Here is a 19,577-nt window from a genome sequence, read left to right as displayed (position 1 = left end):
TGGGCGCTCCCTCTAGCGGCAGGAAGACTATAGTGCAGAATTACAACGATCATGACCCCCTCTGAATAACCAGAGCAGCTGTAGGCTCATTGTGATACTACAGCCAGCAGACGCAGTATTAGTTTTTTTTTAAAACGTAAAATGCCTTTAAATGTTAGAAGCACTGCAGATATTTCAATTTCAGCAGTTTGACAACTTCCGACAGTGACCTAATCAAAAGCTGCGATAATAAATAGAACCCATTAAACGGTCCCTGCCCTGAAACACTGCCCTGGACATCTCTTGCCCCACACACACACACACACACACACACACACACACACACACACACACACACACACACACACACAAAAATTCACAAGACAAGTGCATTTTCTTAAATGGCAGTAAAAGCTCTTGCCCTTGAAAATGTGCATCTGAAGAAAATACACCAGTACAAGCATGCTGTCACGGCTTTACCCTCCTCACCACACGTGTTTCCAAAATAGCGTCCAGACCGCTGCGATCCGCACTGCAGAAGTGCTTTGGGGAAAATGGAATAAAGTTGTACCTGTTTACAGAGACATAATTCTGAAAATGGAACCGGACAGAAGCAGGGACCGCTCTCCCACCCAAACCCACAATCTGTCCTCTCCCTCGTGCCACAAAGACAACAAACAAGCAAAACAATTTTAAAACATAGGTATATTTTCAACTGTATAATGCATACATATTCTTTTAATTTAAACAATTCTGAATACAATCTCAAGTGCTGTAATCTAATGGACTAAATTTACAAAAAAACAATGTGAAAATATGATTTTCTTTGCTCTCCCTCCTCGATCCCATTCCCAAAACAGAGGGGGGGAGGGAGGAAATCATGTCAGTCGTAATTCCCAGGTGTTCCTGCCATGTCCCCGGGGCGGCGCCTCTCTTCTCTGGCCTCCAGCTGAAACTGAACTCCTAATAAAATAAGTATCTACAAAAACTGTCCAGAACCAAGAAACGCAGAAGAGTAGCATAGTTCAGAAAGCACTTAGTTTTCATGATTCATATTTGTTTTTTTTCTTTTAATCTTTAAAGAATCATCCAGTTTCAGACCCATTTAACATAAACAGCACGTGAGGAAAAAGAACAAGATGTGAGTGAGATGAGTAGAGATGGAGGGCACAGCGATCGTTGCTGAGGAGCACTGGGCCATCGACCGTCTGCCTCTTTATGAAGAGCTGGATTAGAACGGGGGGGAATGAAAGAAAAATACTCAAGTGATGGATGATAGGAAAAGCGCCGTGAAGTTCAGTAGTCTTCCCCACATCATGATGGCAACATACACACAGAAGGGCAACAGCAGACTGACCATCAATCTGTAATGATTCTAGACCCCTGAAGTGAACACAGCATTGTCAGGAAGAACAAACAGAGGACCATCAGGTATGTTGTCACATTGGAGAGACACACACACAGATATAAAGGTGCCCATTAACACCAACACTTCAGCTGAGTCAGAAGAGACAATAAGACAATGACTGATTCTCTCTCTCTCTGAACTTTTGGCCTTGCCTTTGTCTCAGCAAGAAAAAAAAAAAAAAAAAAAACCCTACCAAAATACTGTCTTTTTTACTACTGTAAAATTAAGACAAGCTATAAGGCAAGATACATTCTCAAAAAAATAAAAAATTAAATAAGGAGAACCTGAACATCTGAAGGGTTTCTACAGAACAAACAAGGGAGGGGGAGAAAGAGGAGGGGAAAGGAGAAGAAAAAAAAAAAAAAAAAAATCACATGATTATTTAACCCCTTTCCCGTCTCAGCAATATTGTCCTTTTTGGTACAACCGAAATTTACACAGTACAGCGATTCATCTTCTCAGCTCTTTAAATAATATCTATTTATATAACAGTATGTACACTGGGGATGGGCTGGGGTGGGGTTACACTGCACAGGTGATGACAGCAGGCCAGGTCAGAGGAGGCATCTGGGTGATGATGGGGGGAGGGGGCAGCACACAGTGCAGTTCAGGACAGGTTCTCCTGATTGTCTCCATTCCAGAAAATCCTGCACCTCCTGAACCAGATAGCTAATGAAGAGGGGCGTTGTCCAGCATGAACCGCAACCCAATCACACACACACAGAATCTCAAAAGGAACACATTCCTCTAAGTGTTTTGTACAGCAGGGCGTCGTGGAACTGCACAGAGGAGACAGAGCCAGTAGGAGGAGAAGAGGGCGGGATAGCCCACCTTCCTCGTGACCGACGGGGCGAGGGAGCCAATCGGCTCCGAGTACTCAGTGTGTACCGTCTGAAAAAGGAGAAAAGAGTAAATCCACAGGAAAAAAGGTGAACAGCAGATGCAATCTCAGGCGTCAGCAATGTCTATGATTGGCTGGGTCTGGGCAAACGTCCGGAGCCCGTCCCGCGAGTCCGGAGGGAAGATCCGCCCGCAGGGCCCCAGCACGGCCCCCTATGCCCCTCCCCCGGCCAGCTAAATGGGCCCAAGGGTCAAGGGGCAGGTGGACGGGCAACACAGGGGCATCACGTCAGGTTGACCTCCAGCACGTGGTCGTCCTTGCTGGGCAGCACCAGCACCTGGCATCCCTGGCTGCGGTTGAACACCTGGCCCGGGCCGAAAGGCTCCAGGCGGGGCATGGGAAGGCCGCGCTGCTGCTGCTCACTGCCGCCCCCCAGGGAGTGGACGCTGCCTCGGCTGCGGATGCTGCTCGTGTCTGCCTGGTCGTCCAGGCCTTTGTCCAGCAGGGAGATATTGTCGTTCTCAACACAGCCGTCTGGGGGAGGGAGAAACAGACAGATATGAGACAGGGCAGGGCTGCAGGGTCAAGATCGGACCGCTGTACATCCTAGCGCTGTCTACTGATCATTCTGCTCCGCTTTCATTCACCCCTTCTTGCTTGCTCTGCTTTAAGTTAAAGGCTCTGCATTGTAAGGACCAATGAGACAAAAAATGATGCAAAGAATCTGAAAACATGAAGAGTGAAGAGAGACGTCAGCATCACTTTTACACTTTGATGCCACTTTAATGGTGCAAGAACATCAAAAGGCCATCAGAATCACCAAATCCCTCCCAGTATTGAAGGGTCTCACACCCATCTCTTTCAGAACTACTTCTCTCCTGATAGCTCCATAAATGTGTCAAACACCATTTGCTATGATTATCGATGTATTTGCCGTTTGAATGTCACTCATATAGGAGCTACTGGAGGGATGTGAACCAACAACATGGTGGTATGTGACACAGAAGCTGTCTATCAATTACCCTGTAAGTGACTAAAGCTCTTTGTTGTTGAGGCACTGTTTACTCTGAGTTGTAAGCCATTAAAAAGAGAGGCACATACTAAATCATTTAAATTAAATATCATAGAGCAGGATATCCTGGTTAAAGGATCTGAACCTAGAGCCTCTTGGAGTGCTGCTTCGTACCTGTGTCCGGTGGGATGGTGGACGGGGCATTGTGGGGCAGGTACTTTAACACCTTGATGCTGGGGAAGGGCAGATGGCCGGCGAACAGAGGCATCACCTCCATGCGCACCTTGTGTGTGGCGTTGGCCGCAACGGGCATGGAGACGATACCGGAGCTCTTTCCACACACGGCCCAGTTACTGCTGTTGTCAACAACTGGTGAGAAACCAGCAACACACAGGGGTTTAATGCACACGCACACACAAACACCCTCCATCATCCAAAGACCTTCGTACAACTTGCAGCTCACTAGTGCACAAATAAACACGGAAGAATACAGAAGATTGAAGACAAAGAGGAGGCAGTAGGAAAATAAGAGCAAACAAAAACAAAGAAATAGTACACTCCATCTCTCTTCAACACCTACACACTTACCTTCATACATGAGCTTGGTGGTGCAGAAGCCGCCAGTCTCCACGGGGCCCTCGTCCTGCTGCTCCGAGTCGCTCGGCTCCGCCAGCCGCACGATGGAGACCTCCAAGCCACAGAGGGTGCCGGTACGGCACTGCTGCTCTCCAGGCGCCGGCTGGATATCGGCCGAAAGGCTGTACAGCGTCTGCGTTCAGGGAAGGAGCGGAGAGGGTCTCAGAACACACCTGATGAAAATTAATCCAGTGGAACGATTGCAGGATAGTCTGTGATTATAAAAAGGTACATTTACACAGGACGTAAGGCTGAATTCTAGCCCCCCCCCCCAAAAAAAACTAACAAGTTACAAATATAGCTGGAACGAGATACACACACATTTTCAGAACCGCTTGTCCCATACGGGGTCGCGGGGAACCGGAGTAGTGTAGTGATAACACTACACAGAGCTCATTGGCAGTTGCTTTGGAAAAAAGCATCTGCTAAATAAATGTAATTTATTTTGTTCAAAAAACCAAAGTCACAACCCACAAGAGGTTTGTAGTCCAAGTCCAAGACAAAACCATAAATACTCTAAGACTAATATTTTATTAACTTCAAGCTACATTGAAATTACTGGTTCACGATTGAGTGCTCTTTACTGCCACCTGTCAGCTTGGCAGGTAAATACAAGGTGCAATGGAGAATGTCAGAATAGAAAAGTGAAGAAAATGCAATTAAAAGTACGTTAGGAAATTTATGCATCTTCAAAAAATGCATAACATGACCATTCATAATATGAAGATTGGCAATCTTTTTAAATTAAAAAAATCTTTATGCAACAACTCACATTCTGCCGACGGGAGTTTCCGAAAAACATTTTTACTGGAACTACCCAGACAAAAGGGGACAGGAAGTTAGGGCCCAGCTGGAAAGAATGATTAGAAACTTCCGAAGACAGACAACTGACTCACAGACACGTTGTCCAGCTGGAACTCATAGTAATATGGTGTGAAGACCGAACGCTGGGCATCAGCTGGACAGAAGTTGATTGAGAACACACACTGGAGGCTGGCTGGCGGCTCGCAGGTCCACTTCACCTCCCAGAGGCAGAAGACCGACTGTTTGCTGTGGACCAGCTGGAGAGGAGAGGGAACTTCACATCAGATGCAGACTGTTTGTTTGTCACATTTTCTGGGGCACTCCACAGATGTTCCCGATTCACACTGGTGCTGCTCAGGCTGAGACACATGAGTCAGCAAAGAGAGGTGTGAACAGACACGGGCAGGGCCAGGAGCAGGAACTGGCATGATGAGAAGGAAAAGGTGGGCTCACCTGCTTTGCTTTGGCATTGAGGGACTGCAGCCATAGCGAAGATGACTGCTGCCGCTCCGCTAGCTGCTGATCGGACACGTGGAAGTTCATGTCCGAAACATTCTGCAAACACACCTGGATGTACTTCCTGCGGGGCCAGGGTGAAAGATCAGTTGATGATGACCCTACTGAAGCGCAGAGGGCAGCAGATGTACCTCTGTCCTGAAGACGTACCTCTTTCCTGAAGATAGCAGCAAGTGCTTGGCCTTGAAGGGGATGTAGAAAGTCAACGCCACAAGAGTGGAGTAAATGGACCAGGGACAGTCTATGGAGATCTGTGGTTGGACAGGAGTAACCGGGAAGAAGCAACAATCACACTATGTCACACTTGCACCAATAAGACGAATCCGATCAGTAAAGAGGTACAGACACTATCTGAAAATACTCAGGCTTCTCATGTTAGTCAATTTCAGAATTTTCAAAGGATACAAACATTTTTCTGTCTATTTTGATATTGCACATTCTTGTGTTATTGTTAGTTTTTTGGGGGGGCTGGAGTAACCCCAGTAAATAGGAGTTTGTGAAATTATGCACTATTTTTCAGTCATTTAAATTTTTCCTTGTTGCTTAAAATTAGATTTAAATTTAAAAAAAAAAAAATGTATTTATTGTAGTTACATGCAAAATTTTTCATAGACCCTAACCTGTAAAGAATTCAAGTGCCATTTTACTGAATTTGACTTACACACACAGACACACACAGACACATGCGACTGGGAGCGCTGGACAAGCACCTTCTGGTCCACGACTGACATGCCGCTACTGGTGCGCTGACGACTGCGGGCACGGTGCCACGGCTCTCCATTGGTGAGACGCTCGCTCTCGGGTCGTACTGGTCCTGCCGGGATGTGACACTGCACCTCAAGCTGGAACTCCACGCTGTGATAGGGCGGTGCCAGTGGGAGCGAGACGCTGGTCACCTTCTCCGAGGACTGCATGGAGAGGGTTGTTTCGGCCACGAGTTCTGCAGGACAGGAAGACAGAGGGGCATCAAGGCTTACTGAGAATTAAGCTTTATTCCAAAGTGATGTTAATGCATTTTTGTTTACTCCGATTTGTACAGCACATGAAGAGCTTTAAACACAAACACAAGATGATCAACACACAGCTTGTGTATCTGATATCACCATGCTGCTGGTTAACATCCCTCCAGTAGCTCCTATAAGTGACATTAAAATAGCAAATACATAGATAATCTTAGCAGATGGTGCTGGACTCATCTATGGAGCTATCAGGAGATGGGACATGAGTCAGACCCTTCTTGAACGTTTGGAGGGATTCAGCTGCTCTGAGGGACACAGGGAACACATTCCACCACATGCAGGCCAACCAAGCAGAGCCGGGTGTTGGCATGTACGTAGCGAGGGTGTCGTTAGCCTCATATTTTTAACCCATCAACACATGCAGTTCTACTTGGTTATTACAGGAATGTCACCACCTGGACCAAAACTCACCTAAAATGACTGTTTACAGATGGATACAAAGTCCCCCACCATGGAGTAGACAGAGGGAACACAACTAGAGAAACTGGAGAGAGTGGAACCAGATGAGCATGAAAAGGACTCACCGCTGTCACTGGAGAGCACGCGGGCCACGCAGCCAGATGACGACAGGATGGGCATGGCGTCCGAGTTGCTGAGCTGTAGGGCATCGCCCCGCTTGATGCTGTAGTGGCCAGTGACGATGATGAACTTCACCCTCTGTGGGAGGCCAGCCAGCAGGTTGTCTAGGGGAGTTAAAGTTAAAAAAAAAAAAAAAAAAAAAGAATTACAAACAAAAAACAAACAAACCCACAGAAAGGCAGAGTTCCAGAAATAAGCTGACCAGGTCCAATGTACAAACACAATAAGATGGTTTGGTCCTGATCAGTTAACATGGTGCTTCAACAGACCTGCAAGGGGCTCCACGCTGAGCTGGGGCTCCTGGGAGTACACCTCATACTGCACAATGGGGTAGATGTGTGGCAGGACAAACTGGATGCGACCCACCGTAGCACACAGCTGTCGGAGGGTGTATGTGCCCGGCTCTCGACTCTGGAGGACAGGAGAGTCAGGAAGTCCAGTAAGGAGGGCAGGAAAAGCATTAAAGTAATGATGCTGTGGTGAAGAAAAAATGCACATTAACATAACTGCGAACTTACGGGAGCAGTGAAAAGGATGTTGTTGTTGCCAGGCAACAAGGAGACGTCGTGCGTCTTTAGCAGCTGGGCCCCGTCCTCCACGGCAACGGCGGTTGAGCTGGGTGTGTCCAGGGAGGCAGAGCTGTCCTGACGCCGCAGCAGCAGGTGAACGTTCTTGCAGACGACGCCTGCCGAGTTGAGCGCTCCGTCCGACGGGCTGCGGTCCTGGATCTCGTACAGCTCTAGCGCAGGGGGCTGGCTGCGAGGGAGCGCCCCAGGTGGGCTCTCTCCAGGGAACAGCACCGTGCCACAAGGACTACCCTGCCCTTGTCCCACCCTCCCACGATTCCCAGCTCCACCTCCAGGCCCCGCCCTCCCCCGGGCACCACCCTTCTCCAGGCTGAAGTGCACGCTGACTGCCAGCTGCTCTAGGCGCACAGGCACGGGCATCAGGCTGCGCAGACTCAGCTCGAGTTCCAGGGCGGCGCCAACATGCACCACTGCTGTTGCTGGTCTGAACTGCAGCTGCCGAAGCTGTGCAAACGCGTTCATGCTCAGCACCACCTTCTGAGCTGCAATGCAATGGTGGAGGAGAGCCGTGCAAAATGGTCAAAGTACAGATAAAAACAGAATGTACAGAGACAAAGCTGGAGGCAAGAGGTCAACACACAAAGACCTCATAATGAGTTAATTTGAAAGTGAAAGAATCTTTCCACTTTCCACACAGACGCATTCTTGCTCAGCTTAGAGTTCTGAGATACTGCAAGGTACCCTGGTTAGAATCAGGGACAGGGCCGCGGACCACAGAGGACCGGTCAGTGTTCTCACCGTGGCCCTCAGCAGTCTGCCCTGCGAAGCTCAGGATCTCCTGGCAGAAGTGCTTCCGCTCCATGTCCGTCAAGTGGGTGTCACTGGCCAGCAGAGCACTAGTCTGCAGGTACCTGGTCCTGGTTGTCAAGAAAACCAGCAACTGGACTTCTGCATGGAAGGGGAGATCAGCAGCCCCCAACCACCACGAGAAAAAACACACACACCACTGCACCTCCTTTCCTCCAACATGAAGTCTGCCTTTTCACCTGCTACTCAGAATCACACTCTGCTGCTCTCACCCCTGTGAGGCTTCATACCCCTTTCAGAGGAAAAGGGTTAGTGGGCAGACTGCATCCTGTGATGGAGAGGTTGGTGTGGTGTAAAGGGGACAGTTGGTAGTAGTGGTAAGAGCTACTGCCTTTGGACCCAAAGCTTGCAGGTTTGAATCCCACCTCCCGCTGTAGTGCCTTTGAGGAAGGAACTTACCCTAAATTGCACCAGAAAAACTACCCAGCTGTATGAATGTGTAGATTAAAACAAATGTTGTAAAGTTGTTTTGGAGAAAATTGTCAGATAAACGTAAAGGGACCTGCTGCAGTGGGTAGTGAGTGAAGGATACTCGTCGGTTTGGCCCAGCTGCTTCTGGCACTCGGCAATCTGCTTGCGGGTGTGGGCGACAGGTAGCGCCCAGCCCTCTGCCAGGTAGCTCTTCAGGGATTCCTGCAGAAAAGCCTCAGCCCTCTGGGGGTCACCCTTCCTCCTGCACATGGGGGGGGGGGGGTGTTTCAGAAACCACCACAAACAGCACAAGTTCTCCATTTCACAGTAGATTGTCTTACATGTAGAACTCAGCCAAACTCTTCCCCACGAGCCTGGCAGAGCGCATCCTGCCAATGGCCCTGTACATCTCCATGGCAGCGTGAGACAGCTCCTGATCGAGAGGAGGGACACAGAGGGAAAGTGTCACTGGGGGGTGTAAAGTGTCATCATCTCCTATACAGAAGCTCAGTGTTGACAATGGCATCACAAGGTGGTTACTGCTGAGTGGCTGGAGGAGGAACCAGTGGGTTTGAAAACAAAAACCTGGAGGAGTAGGACTCAGACGCTTAGGGTGGAGCTTTGAATAGATTTGGGTCTCAAGGGACAAGAGTTATCTGCACACAATCTGCACTCCCATTTGTCATGGAGAAACTTCATTAGCGGCTGCTAACAGCATTCTGCCAACACTGCAGGGGCCAGAACACGTTTCAGAAATACAGCTTCAGCAGTCGGGAGATAAATGGTCTCCTGTGGGATTGTAAATGCCATCCTGCAGGTTTTCCACTGTGCTGCGGTCCTGCCAACTCAGGAGATGACTGCTTCAAAGTTGGCAGAAAGCAACAAAGACCTTTGCAGCACGCAACCGGTTCTTATGAGCCCAGGAAGAACCGAGTTCAGGGACAAGTCAACTGGACAAGAACCACCTCATTCTTGTCCTCCTTTCAATAACTCCGACAACCTCAGGGGCTCGTGCTCCATGACGGATTGGCACATACCAAGTAGTGCTTTTCAAAGGCTTCCACCGACGACAAGGCCTCTTTCAGCTTCTTGTACGGACTCTGCAGACTGTTGGCTGCAAAACGACAAAAAGCAGACGAGCTAGAAATCATGAGGTCCATCTTCACAAAGACCAAGAGGTCGACCCATCACCTCTGGAGAAGTAATATGTGATCGACAACAGCACCTGACGTCCTACTGGTGGTCAGGTTTCTCCAGTTCATTGAGTACCATGGAGCGCCTACCTGTTTCAGGTCTCTCCGCTCCAAGCCCAGCGAGCAGGTCCACGGTCCTGTTCAGGTCCTCAGAATTGGGTCCATTTTCAGACACAAGACCACACAGGGAGCCAAGACTCTTTAGCTGCAAGCACACGGACACGTCTGCTATAAAGCATTTGCGGTTGAGGAGCTCTAGGTTGTTTAGCTAATGCTTTTCCCTAAGACAACTTACAACGTGAGGTCAAAACACCAAGTTACTTACAGTGATTTACCTATTTATACAGCTGGGTAATTCACTGTATCGGTGCAGAGTAAGTATTTTTATCAAAGGTACTACAGCAGGAGCGGGATTTGAACCTGGGTCCTCCGACTGCAAGATAATGGCTCTAACCAGCAGTCGTGACAGCTGGCAACATTGTGGTTAGAACTGCTGCCTTTGAATCCAAAGGTTGCAGGTTCAAAATCTGACTCCAGCTGTAGTACCCTTGAGCAAGGTACCTAAAATTGCCAAGCTGTATAAATGAGCAAATAACTATGGCGCTTAACATTGTAAGTCATGTTGGAGAAAAGTGTCAGCTAAACAAACAAATGTAAGTGCTACGCCAGCTGCTGGTGAGAAGTTGGACTCTATTTGCTTCACAGAGTATTTTGTCCAAAGAAACTCAGGTTCTTTCAGGATACAGCATCAGGGTCCTTCCTGCTGCCTAGACTCACATCCAGGTCATATCAGGCTGAGTATCACATTTTCTAGCACCTTATGATCAAAAGGCTGTCGGTTTACATCGCAGAGGGTGCTGTTCTTATACCTTATCTGGCAGAATACCTTTCCTGATCCACACAGATAAACGTCCTCGACTAAAAGAGCTGGATGAATGCTCAATGGCTTTAGAGAGACGGGGATGCAGCGTGACGGGTGGTACGGCCTCCTCACCTTCTCTGTAGCGTAGGTCCACAGGCCCACCGTGTGCGAGCAGTTGGCCTCCAGCTGTGCCCGGTCACAGCAGCCCTCGATCCTCTGCAACACCTCCAGGCAGCTGAGGAACACCCAGCAGTCAAGCGCCCCAGGCGGGACAGACACCTGTAACAACACTGACCTCAGCGCACACACAGATAAAGGGTGTGGATAAAAGTGTTCAGGAGACCAGTGGTCAGGGGGTCCTGTCAGCTCTAAAGTGTCTCCTCAGGTTCTCAGTTTCAACCTGTAAACCTCTAGTTTAGCATAACCTGTCCACTAGTAATGGATGATAATCCTGACATTGATGCTGCTCTACCTAGAGGCCACAGAATGCTGCAGAACAAGGAAGAGGATCCAAGAAGGGGATTACACACATTAAGAAGGAAAGTACAGCATAGAAGGTACGAAAGACAGAAGCTAAGATATTGATGAATGATGCTGAAAAATGGCCCATATGCTGCAAGTTTTAACACGGTGAGGCGACCAGGGAGAAGATGTGATGAAGACACTGGAGAAGAGGGTGGGTCAGTGATCGTACCTCAAGCAGACGCAGCTCTTGTACGCAGTTGTGCAACAACTCGAGGGCACGCTGTGTCACCTCCCAGGGCCGGAGCAGAAAGATGAGCAGTGTGCACTGGCGCGAGAACAGGTAGCTGCGCAGGTCCAGCAGGCTCGCCTGGCCGTGCTGAATCAGCTCGCGCTTCTCCATGTCGATGGGTCTGCGCAGCAGCAGCCCATTCCAGCTGCGCAGCGGCTGGCAGAACGAGCACAGCCAGTTGGCTCCGTCTGTGCAGACACAGAAAAATGACAAAGAGCATAGAGGATGAGCCCAGGCCTGCAGAACAAGCTCAGCCAGGGGAGCTGTGTGGGTTTACAGCACCCTGAGGAAACAACTTTTTACTGTCTCTGGTTAAGTGCCAAGTTGCGCGGAAAAGCATTACTGAAGTCTGGAAACGACTACGTGAATCTCACAAAGATCCATCGTAACAGCCCGAAACTGAGGTAGAGGAAAAGAAAGCGTACCTCCAGCACCGAAGTTGAGGACATACTGTGTGAAGAGAGCGTCCAGCTCGTCGTACTGCACCAGGGCGTCTTCAAACTGCTGCAGCATCTCAAAGACGAAGGCAAGCTCCTCCTGTGGATGTCACAAGAGCACCTCAGAGCAGCAGGGCCCACAGGTGCACGCTAATACACTTGGACTGTGGGCAAATGACTGAAAGCCCTCCTGGGGGTGTGGTCAGATAGAGTGAGTATGTGACTGACACCCCCCAGGAGGCACAGTCAAATAACCAGCAGGCATGTGATTGACTGATCCTGAACAGATGGCCACAGCGGGAGGCGTGGTCTTGCTCAAAGAGGGAAGGTGACCGACGGTTCCTGGAAGGTGGGGCTATAGGGACAGCGACGCACCTGCACCATGAAATAGTCGCAGAAGCTCCAGCCAGGCTCGGTGCGCTTCTCCCGCAGCGTGCGCATGTCATCCTCAAACCTGCCCAGGTTCTTGGTGAAAGACATGAGCAGCAGCGTGCGCAGCTTTGTCAGGAAGGAGCTCCACGACTCCTGCGAGCGGGACGAGTCCTTCAGGGGGTCCGACAGAATGACGCACCTTGGGGGTTGAGGCACCCAGAAAAAGAGAGCACCACAGTCAAGACCAAGAACATGGACTGCTCAGGAATAAAAAGACACAGAAATATAAGTAGCCCTTGACATACAAGTCCCAACATTATTTTCAGGGTCCAATATTTGGGCACAATGTGGCTGCGTGGAATGCAACGATGTCCTAAATCGAGGACCGCCTGCCTCTATAAAATTATTTTAAAACAATTTAACTTAGAAACATTCAGTGCTGCACTATTTTTCAACAATTCATGCCAGGTTCATTTTAACTGTTTGAACTTAATCTGATTCTGAATGTGAATTTGAGTGAAGGCAACGAAGACACAGAGCAGTGCATTATGGGTAAAGAGGACCGTACATCAATTAGCACATTGATGCCCACTCAGACAGTGGAATGCCTCCCGCCTCACCTGTCGCTCTGCTTGTTGCAGAAGTCATTGCGAATTTTGTCCACAATGGAGGTGCGTGGCAGGATATTGGTCTTGTTCTTCTTCTTAGTGTCGCTCTCCACCACCACAATGAGCCAGTCTGTCGTGCTGTGGAGCCGAAGGAGGCTCTGCCACCGCACGATGTCCTCCTTCACAGAGGCCTTGTACACCTCCGTGTCCTGCGGTAGACAGATCACTGACCCTGAGGCTATGCACAGACCATCTAAACATCTCAACGGCATAGAAACCAAACTAAACGCATTTAGTGTTCCCATTCCAGGTGCCCTCTGGAGTCACCTGGAGGAGCGAGGAGCCCTCAGACTGTATTCATCAAAAGACACCACTGAGAAGATGACAAAAGCCTCAAAGAAACACAAAGGCTCCAATAGACAGCTGACCACATTTTTGGCTCTATACTCTCTGCTAATCTAGAAGCAGAGGCAACACAAAGAACTTCTTTAAACACCTTTCAAGTTTCCTGGCTGCATGTCCCCATTTGCTTTCGTTTAGCTCACAAAAGAGAACGGGGCCTGTTCAGCGCAAGTCAGGTCACACCTGAACCAAGAAGACGTTCACATCGCAGCGCAAACCCCAGCGGAGCCACATCTGACACATCCAAACGGACGGCGTTTCCCAAACTCGAGTGGGTGCCTCCGTTTTGTGAAACAAGACAACAAATCTGTTCTTTCATAACAAAGCGGGTATCTGGTAGCAGGTCCTCTGCTCGCTCACATTAGAATAATAAATGCTATCAGCTATTGTTCTCTGACGTAAACAGTTCCCTTCTTCAACAGCAATAGCACTTCCACGATCATGTGCTGAATCAATGTGCTGATACTCACAAGCAGTTGGAGGCATGTGAACATTAAAGGGACAGTACAGGACTTGATCAACCAGTACACCCCAGCCAGACCCCTTTGCTCATCTACTTCTGCTCGCTTGGTGGTCTCGCGCACGAAAGGCAAAGCTCGGAGGTTCTCGGTTCTGGGCCCGTTGTGGTGGAATGACCTTCCCCTGTCACTCAGAACTGCAGAAGCTCTGTCTATTTTTAAGAAGGGTCTGAAAACCCACCTTTTCCAGATCCACTTTGCCTAAGATCTCTTCAGATCGTCTATGGTGTAACTGTTCACGCATTGTAACTCCAGAAGCATCCCCAGATACAACCTTTATTCAGCCATTACTCTGGTATTCTACTGCTCATTTGTGTATCTTATAATATTTAATAAAAAAATTGGCATCGGCATCGGGATTTGTCTGTCTTATACACCTACTTGAGCGATGAACCTCGGTGTAGCAAGGGGTAGGGAACAAACTAGGTTTGCTTGAGACTTTCACGTCTGCAGCTATGTCTCCTTCTCTCAATGTAATGCATAAATTGTACTTTTGCTGAGATGTACGTCGCTTTGGACAAGAGAGTCTGCTAAATGAATAAATGTAAAATGTACAGGGTCTGAAAGATGAGACCCGCCGATTTAGCAGCTGAGGGACAGAGGGAGTTTGTACAAACATGTTAGGGGCAAAACAAAGAACCGACAGGCCGTCAGTTCTGGGGCCCTTGTGAGTGGGAGCATGGAGCAGAACGTTGCTGGGGTGCAGAGAGAGAGAGCAGGTACTCACGCAGCAGTCAGTCCAGTATATGTGCAGGAATGGAAAGGTGAGCAGAGCTCTGTTCCCCTCCTTAGGAAGCAGTTCCTCTTTAAACTGAACAAAGTTGGCCTCTAGGTGAATCATCTTTGGCGCCCGGCCATATGACCTGGAGCGGGGGGGATGGGTTGGGATGGCACAATCAGTCACACAGATGGCATCGGGAATCCACCCTGGGAACCGTTCTCACACACACACGAGCAAAAATAGCTCCATCCACTGCCCCCACCACCCATGCAAAAACCATCTAGTCTTCAAAGGCCTTGACTAAACCATAATGGAAAAAAATCTGAATTTTTAATACAAATTTCATATATATTAAAAGTATTAAACTAAAAAAAAAAAAGGAATTTTTAAAATTCCACAAGCAGTTCTAGGGAGAAAAATATTCCAACAAGCTGGACTGGAGTGTGCCCTTGTGGCATGTTTTCCTGTTTTTCCTCATTTTCTCAGCATGCCTCATGCAGACTCACCTCCTCCACTCCATGGGCTCACGGGGCAGCTGCTGGGTCAGTGAATTGTACAGTGATGTGAATAAAGCCTGGTCACCAGCACCTGTAACAGGTGCAGACATGTCAGACAAATGAGACCGGATGCACAGACTGTCATAACAACTACACACACAGGAGGGGGGAGTGGATGAGAAAGACAAGTGAGAGAGAGAGAGAGAGAGAGAGAGAGAGAGAGAGAGAGAGAGAGACACACACACACACACAGAGCAGGAGATGCTAAAACAGGTACGGAGCCACGCAGAGCCCAGTAACTCATTGTATCCTCACGAGAAGTGTAACTTCCAGAAACCCACACACTGGACTTGAAATGGGTTGTGAGTTAAATATCAGGAGTCACTGCAATTGGACCCACCAGCAAACAACCTGCTTCAAATTAAACCTAGAAAAATATCAGATAGCCCACACATGAACTACAAAGTGTAAACTGTCTCTTTGTGAGACAGTTAAATAACTGCAAGAGCCACATGTACCAAATGTTTAGGTGTGCCTCAGGGTTTTGTCTGTAGTCCCATTCCTATTGCATCCTGGATCCACCAAGATCATTCCACACATTCTATACTTGCTGCAACTGGCATGTTCAAGTTCACCATGGATGCAGACCAGCTACGTCAGCTCTACAGGTCACATAGAATCATTGATTTAGGCCTGCAGACTTTTTTCTCCTAATGTGATATACCTTATAGACAGCTTTCAAATATACTGTGCATTTTTAGTGATTTACCAAGTAAGAAGAAATTGAGGTACATCAGCAGTTATCCCCCTGGAACTTCAACCTCAAAGGTCAGATCTAGTTATTTAAGCAATGCAGGAACTGTAAATAAACCAAAAAACCATTTCTGTGATGTCAAATTTATTAGTAGGTGGAGTTCTCTACTGTATTTTAAGTATCAACTACAAGATATCCTCATGGGGAAGACCTTCAGTGATGAAACCATCTCTGCATTTTGTACTGACATTAATAAGGAATAATAAGAGATTTATGTGAAAACATCTGTCAAAAGCAATCAGGAACAGAAAGGCTGCACACGATATCCAAAGCACCCTGCATCTGGAGCATGGGTTTCAGAGTGCTTGCAGGTCCAGGAGAACCAAAACAAACATAAAAACTACGTCAAAAGCCATCGGGGTATCTGTCCTGATGCAGTACGCATGTTAAGTACCTGGCATGTCAATGAAATGCAGATTTCATGCTGTTGAGTTTTTTTTTTTTTTTTTTTTTTTTCTTTCTTTTTAGAATGAGCTGCACAGCATGATCAGGTGGTTCCTTGCAGACCACTGATTATCATCACACGTTTAGCAGAAGCTCACATACAAACGCACTGAAAACCAGACATCTGTTTCACAGCTGTACCAAAATGTACAGCTGAGCAGTTCTGTAAAAGAATTTCAAGCTGCATGTCTTCCTCAAGGCGAATGACTACTAATTCCTCACAGCGATCCAAACATCCAGACTCCCATCACTGGCCACATAACTTTATTTTTAACACGAATTCAATCTTTGCAACTGAAGATGACGCCTTAATCAGTAATCGCTGAAGTGCTATCTAAGACCAGAACAAGTCGGTCAATCCAGTCGGTCAAACGCGGTTTTCGACAGCCGCACCGATGCTGCCAAAGGACGGAGCTTCTGGCAGAATGTGACTTGGAGGAAATGCTGGGTTTGGAACCCACTCTGGTATCAGTACAGCACAATGGAAATCTGAAGATCGCGTCTGTATTCACATAGTCTGGGGACCTTGTAAGACCAAAAGGAACCTCAGATGCTCAATACTGCTTGGTCGCAGCCCTCACTGGGGACAAAGTGACCTTGTGACACACCAGGCTGTAGTAGCGGTAAAAGTTCACACCCATGGCTAAGTACCTTGACCAAGGAGTGGGATTCGAACCCAGGTCCTTTCCAATTACAAGGGGGACAGCTGACCGCTATGTATGTCGCCTGCTGTCGCCGCAAGGAGGACAGTGAGTACGGCTCCCTAAAAGAGAATCAGCAGCTCTTTCGCCGCCAGCCAGGGCTCCTGACCTGTCAAACAGCGCAGGGGTGCTGGAGGGGGGAGGGGTAGCTGGCGCGCGCCGGGGGCGGGGGACAACAGGCCGGGTGGCGCGGGCTCGCGCTGGCGTCTCCCTTCCTCCATCACCCGGCCGGACGCAAGGTGACAAAGCGCGGTGCGAGACCGCGTGTGACCTACCCTGACTCGACTGGATTGGATAACACACGGTCAGAACAGGCAGAGATCACCTAACGCAGACATGACGATGATAAGTGTAACAATACTTTGGTGGAACAGTAATTTAAGTAAAAAGTAGCGCGTGTCTACATGATCGTGTCGTCGTAACTTAAGGACCGAACGAGCGCTGCCTAGTACGGGTCGCGAGCCCGCGGACAAGCCAGGAGGGACATGAAACTGACAGACAGACGTGAGGGAGAGAGAGAAAGAGAGCCCCGTAGCCTGCAGCCCCACACCGCGCCAGGCTCAAGTTCTTCATCCCGCAGCTCCTCCAGCCGACACACACCGTGACCGACCCGCTCCCCCCCCCGCCGGCCTCCCAGCAGCAGCAGCAGCAGAGCAGTACCGCCGGGAAGCCCGCCGAACATTCCCCCCGCCCCACTCACACGTGACGATGGGCTTATTCTCCATAGTGTAGATTATGGGCTTCTCCTCATGGGGCTCCATGGACGCCGAGTGTCAGCAGCCCTCCATGTAAACCAGACTCACACCCCTGTTGTTATTCTCGGCGTTCCAACGTCCGCACGGAGGAATCGCTTGGGCCCTTCTTCCTTCCACTTCCGGTACACCTGTCACATGACCAACACTTCCGGTGCACCGACCCCTTTAAGAACTCGAGCTTCTTTAATTTAGCCGACAAGAAAAACTCGCACTAAAAGGGGAGGTTTTACACACGATGCTGAGTGCGCAGGATGACGCTGCCGATGATGCTGATGCTGATGATGACTGCTGTGGCTGGCGGGCGGCTTCGGTCGAGTTTTCTAGCAAAAAGATGATTAAGGTGAATAGCTGCTTTTGAGGAAGTAGCGCTTAAACTGTATAAAAACATAACATCTCTTTTTCGCAGAATTATCAGCTTTAATTAATAGATAGTAAAATGATTTTTCTATTTAATTTATCGCGTATTATTATTAAGAATAATAAAATAGTGAAGCAGCTGGCATAGCTGTTAGGGTTATAGTTTTGTAAAGTGAAGGTTGATGGTTCGAATTCCACCTCCTGCTGTAATACTCCTGATCAAGGTCCGTATCATCAAGGAAAAGTAACTTCATTTACCCTTTTCATACAGCTGAGCAACCTACCAGTGTAAGTCACCTTGGGTTACCATTGAATTGGTCCTCAGAGAAGACTGACTTTTTTCACATGCAACCCAACATGACATGTCCCATTTAGATGGAATGAGATTTATCTGTGTGTGCGTTAAGTGAACTTATAAGAATTGTCATTTCTGCATTAGTCTGATCCTGTTAAAATACTAACAGTAAAAAAAAAAAAAAAAAAAAAAAGCTAAATTTACTGTTTCGTAGGTCTACTTGATAGGTCTGTATTGTCCAGCAAAGAAAACTAATTCTCATCCATGTTGCATAAATGTGAACCAACTTCTAAAGTGCTGCAGTACCACAGATTTGTAAAGTTTTACCGGTGAAAATTAGACCCAAGTCCCCCAAGACGAAACGTTCCCATCTGCGGTAATGGAATAAGGCAGCTGCTCACACAACTCCGGGAAGCTCTTTTTATTGAACTCGCGAAGGGGTCAAATGCAGGTACAATGCATCTGGTGTCCTACAGCCCAAATGTGGTGCCGTGCATCATTTGAGAAAAGACCATGCAAAGAGATGATAAATTAATAGAAAAATTATACTGCACAGGCAGCCAGGTTGTTATTGGTTGCAGATGTACAACAGGCATTCGACACTTGCATTTTCCCTTCAGTTATGAAGATATAAATTAACAGTAGTTTGATGTTTTCATCAGAAAGAATAAAAAGCAAGTGTACTGTGTATGTACAAGTTACTCACATCCACCCAACAAGCAGCGATCCCCGGCCCGAGGCCCGACCGCCCTGTCTTTGGTCCTCCCCCCTCCCCCCGTACCCACGGCAAGCCACGCAGGCTGGGGGATGCGTGCGGACGGTGCCTTGGGAAGGGAACTGATCTGCGCCAGTCAATATGACATGAGCCCCATGGTGCTAATGAACGCGACCGTTTCCTTGGCGACCGGATGGGTGGAATCGCATCCATCCTCTCATTCACCTGAAGCTTCACAGGACAGGGCATCTGTGGAACGTTTGTCCACTCCGTTGGACAAAAGAGTCCACAGTGTGCTTGTACCAGCGAGGTGTGGGTTCCAAAGAGCCGCTGAGGAAGTCAGCGCAGGGGGTCCCAACTCTTGTGAGTTTTACATAACTAGCTGAGACCCATCATCCAGGACACTGCAACATTGTTAATAGTGGGAGAAAAAGACAATTAAATTGTCAGCATAGTGGCACGGCAGGTAGCACTGGTGCCTCACAGGCCTGCTTGGACGTGAATTCAAACCACTTCTGTCTGTATGGAGTTTG

At 48.4% G+C, this 19,577-nt stretch overlaps 1 protein-coding gene across 2 annotated transcripts; it reads right to left on the bottom strand.

The window, feature by feature from the left end:
* Positions 1-756: 756 nt before the first annotated feature.
* Positions 757-17,794, bottom strand: trappc10 (trafficking protein particle complex subunit 10). 2 transcript variants are annotated; one of them, XM_018739965.2, is made up of 23 exons: positions 17,623-17,794; positions 14,973-15,054; positions 14,473-14,608; positions 12,838-13,034; positions 12,221-12,416; positions 11,834-11,945; positions 11,349-11,596; positions 10,787-10,933; positions 9,883-9,997; positions 9,637-9,713; positions 8,941-9,032; positions 8,721-8,861; positions 8,120-8,238; positions 7,313-7,863; positions 7,064-7,205; positions 6,740-6,898; positions 5,907-6,136; positions 5,347-5,447; positions 5,134-5,260; positions 4,773-4,937; positions 3,829-4,009; positions 3,415-3,609; positions 757-2,762 (listed from the first exon to the last, which is right to left on the bottom strand). In XM_018739965.2, exons 1-23 carry the CDS (start codon positions 17,681-17,683, stop codon positions 2,512-2,514), a joined length of 3,825 nt encoding a protein of 1,274 aa, XP_018595481.1. In that variant the 5' UTR covers positions 17,684-17,794; the 3' UTR covers positions 757-2,511. The 2 variants fall into 2 exon arrangements, with proteins under 2 accessions (XP_018595481.1, XP_018595482.1); XM_018739966.2 differs by having other exon boundaries at positions 8,120-8,232.
* Between the last annotated feature and the right edge of the window lie 1,783 nt (positions 17,795-19,577).

This window comes from Scleropages formosus, chromosome 14 (genome assembly GCF_900964775.1).
Source record: "Scleropages formosus chromosome 14, fSclFor1.1, whole genome shotgun sequence".
Lineage (NCBI taxonomy): Eukaryota > Metazoa > Chordata > Actinopteri > Osteoglossiformes > Osteoglossidae > Scleropages > Scleropages formosus.
Note: the sequence above shows the minus strand (reverse complement) of the source record. Positions and strands in the feature narration are given on the sequence as shown.

Bases quoted from the DNA above. Each gene is read 5' to 3' on its own strand.
- trappc10 (XM_018739965.2), bottom strand. From the start codon at position 17,683: ATGGAGCCCCATGAGGAGAAGCCCATAATCTACACTATGGAGAATAAG. The intron at 8,862-8,940 runs GTAAGACAATCT...CCCCATGTGCAG, and splicing joins AGTTTGGCTGAGTTCTACAT to GAGGAAGGGTGACCCCCAGA. The intron at 6,899-7,063 runs GTCTGTTGAAGC...TAACTCCCCTAG, and splicing joins CAGCGTGGAGCCCCTTGCAG to ACAACCTGCTGGCTGGCCTC.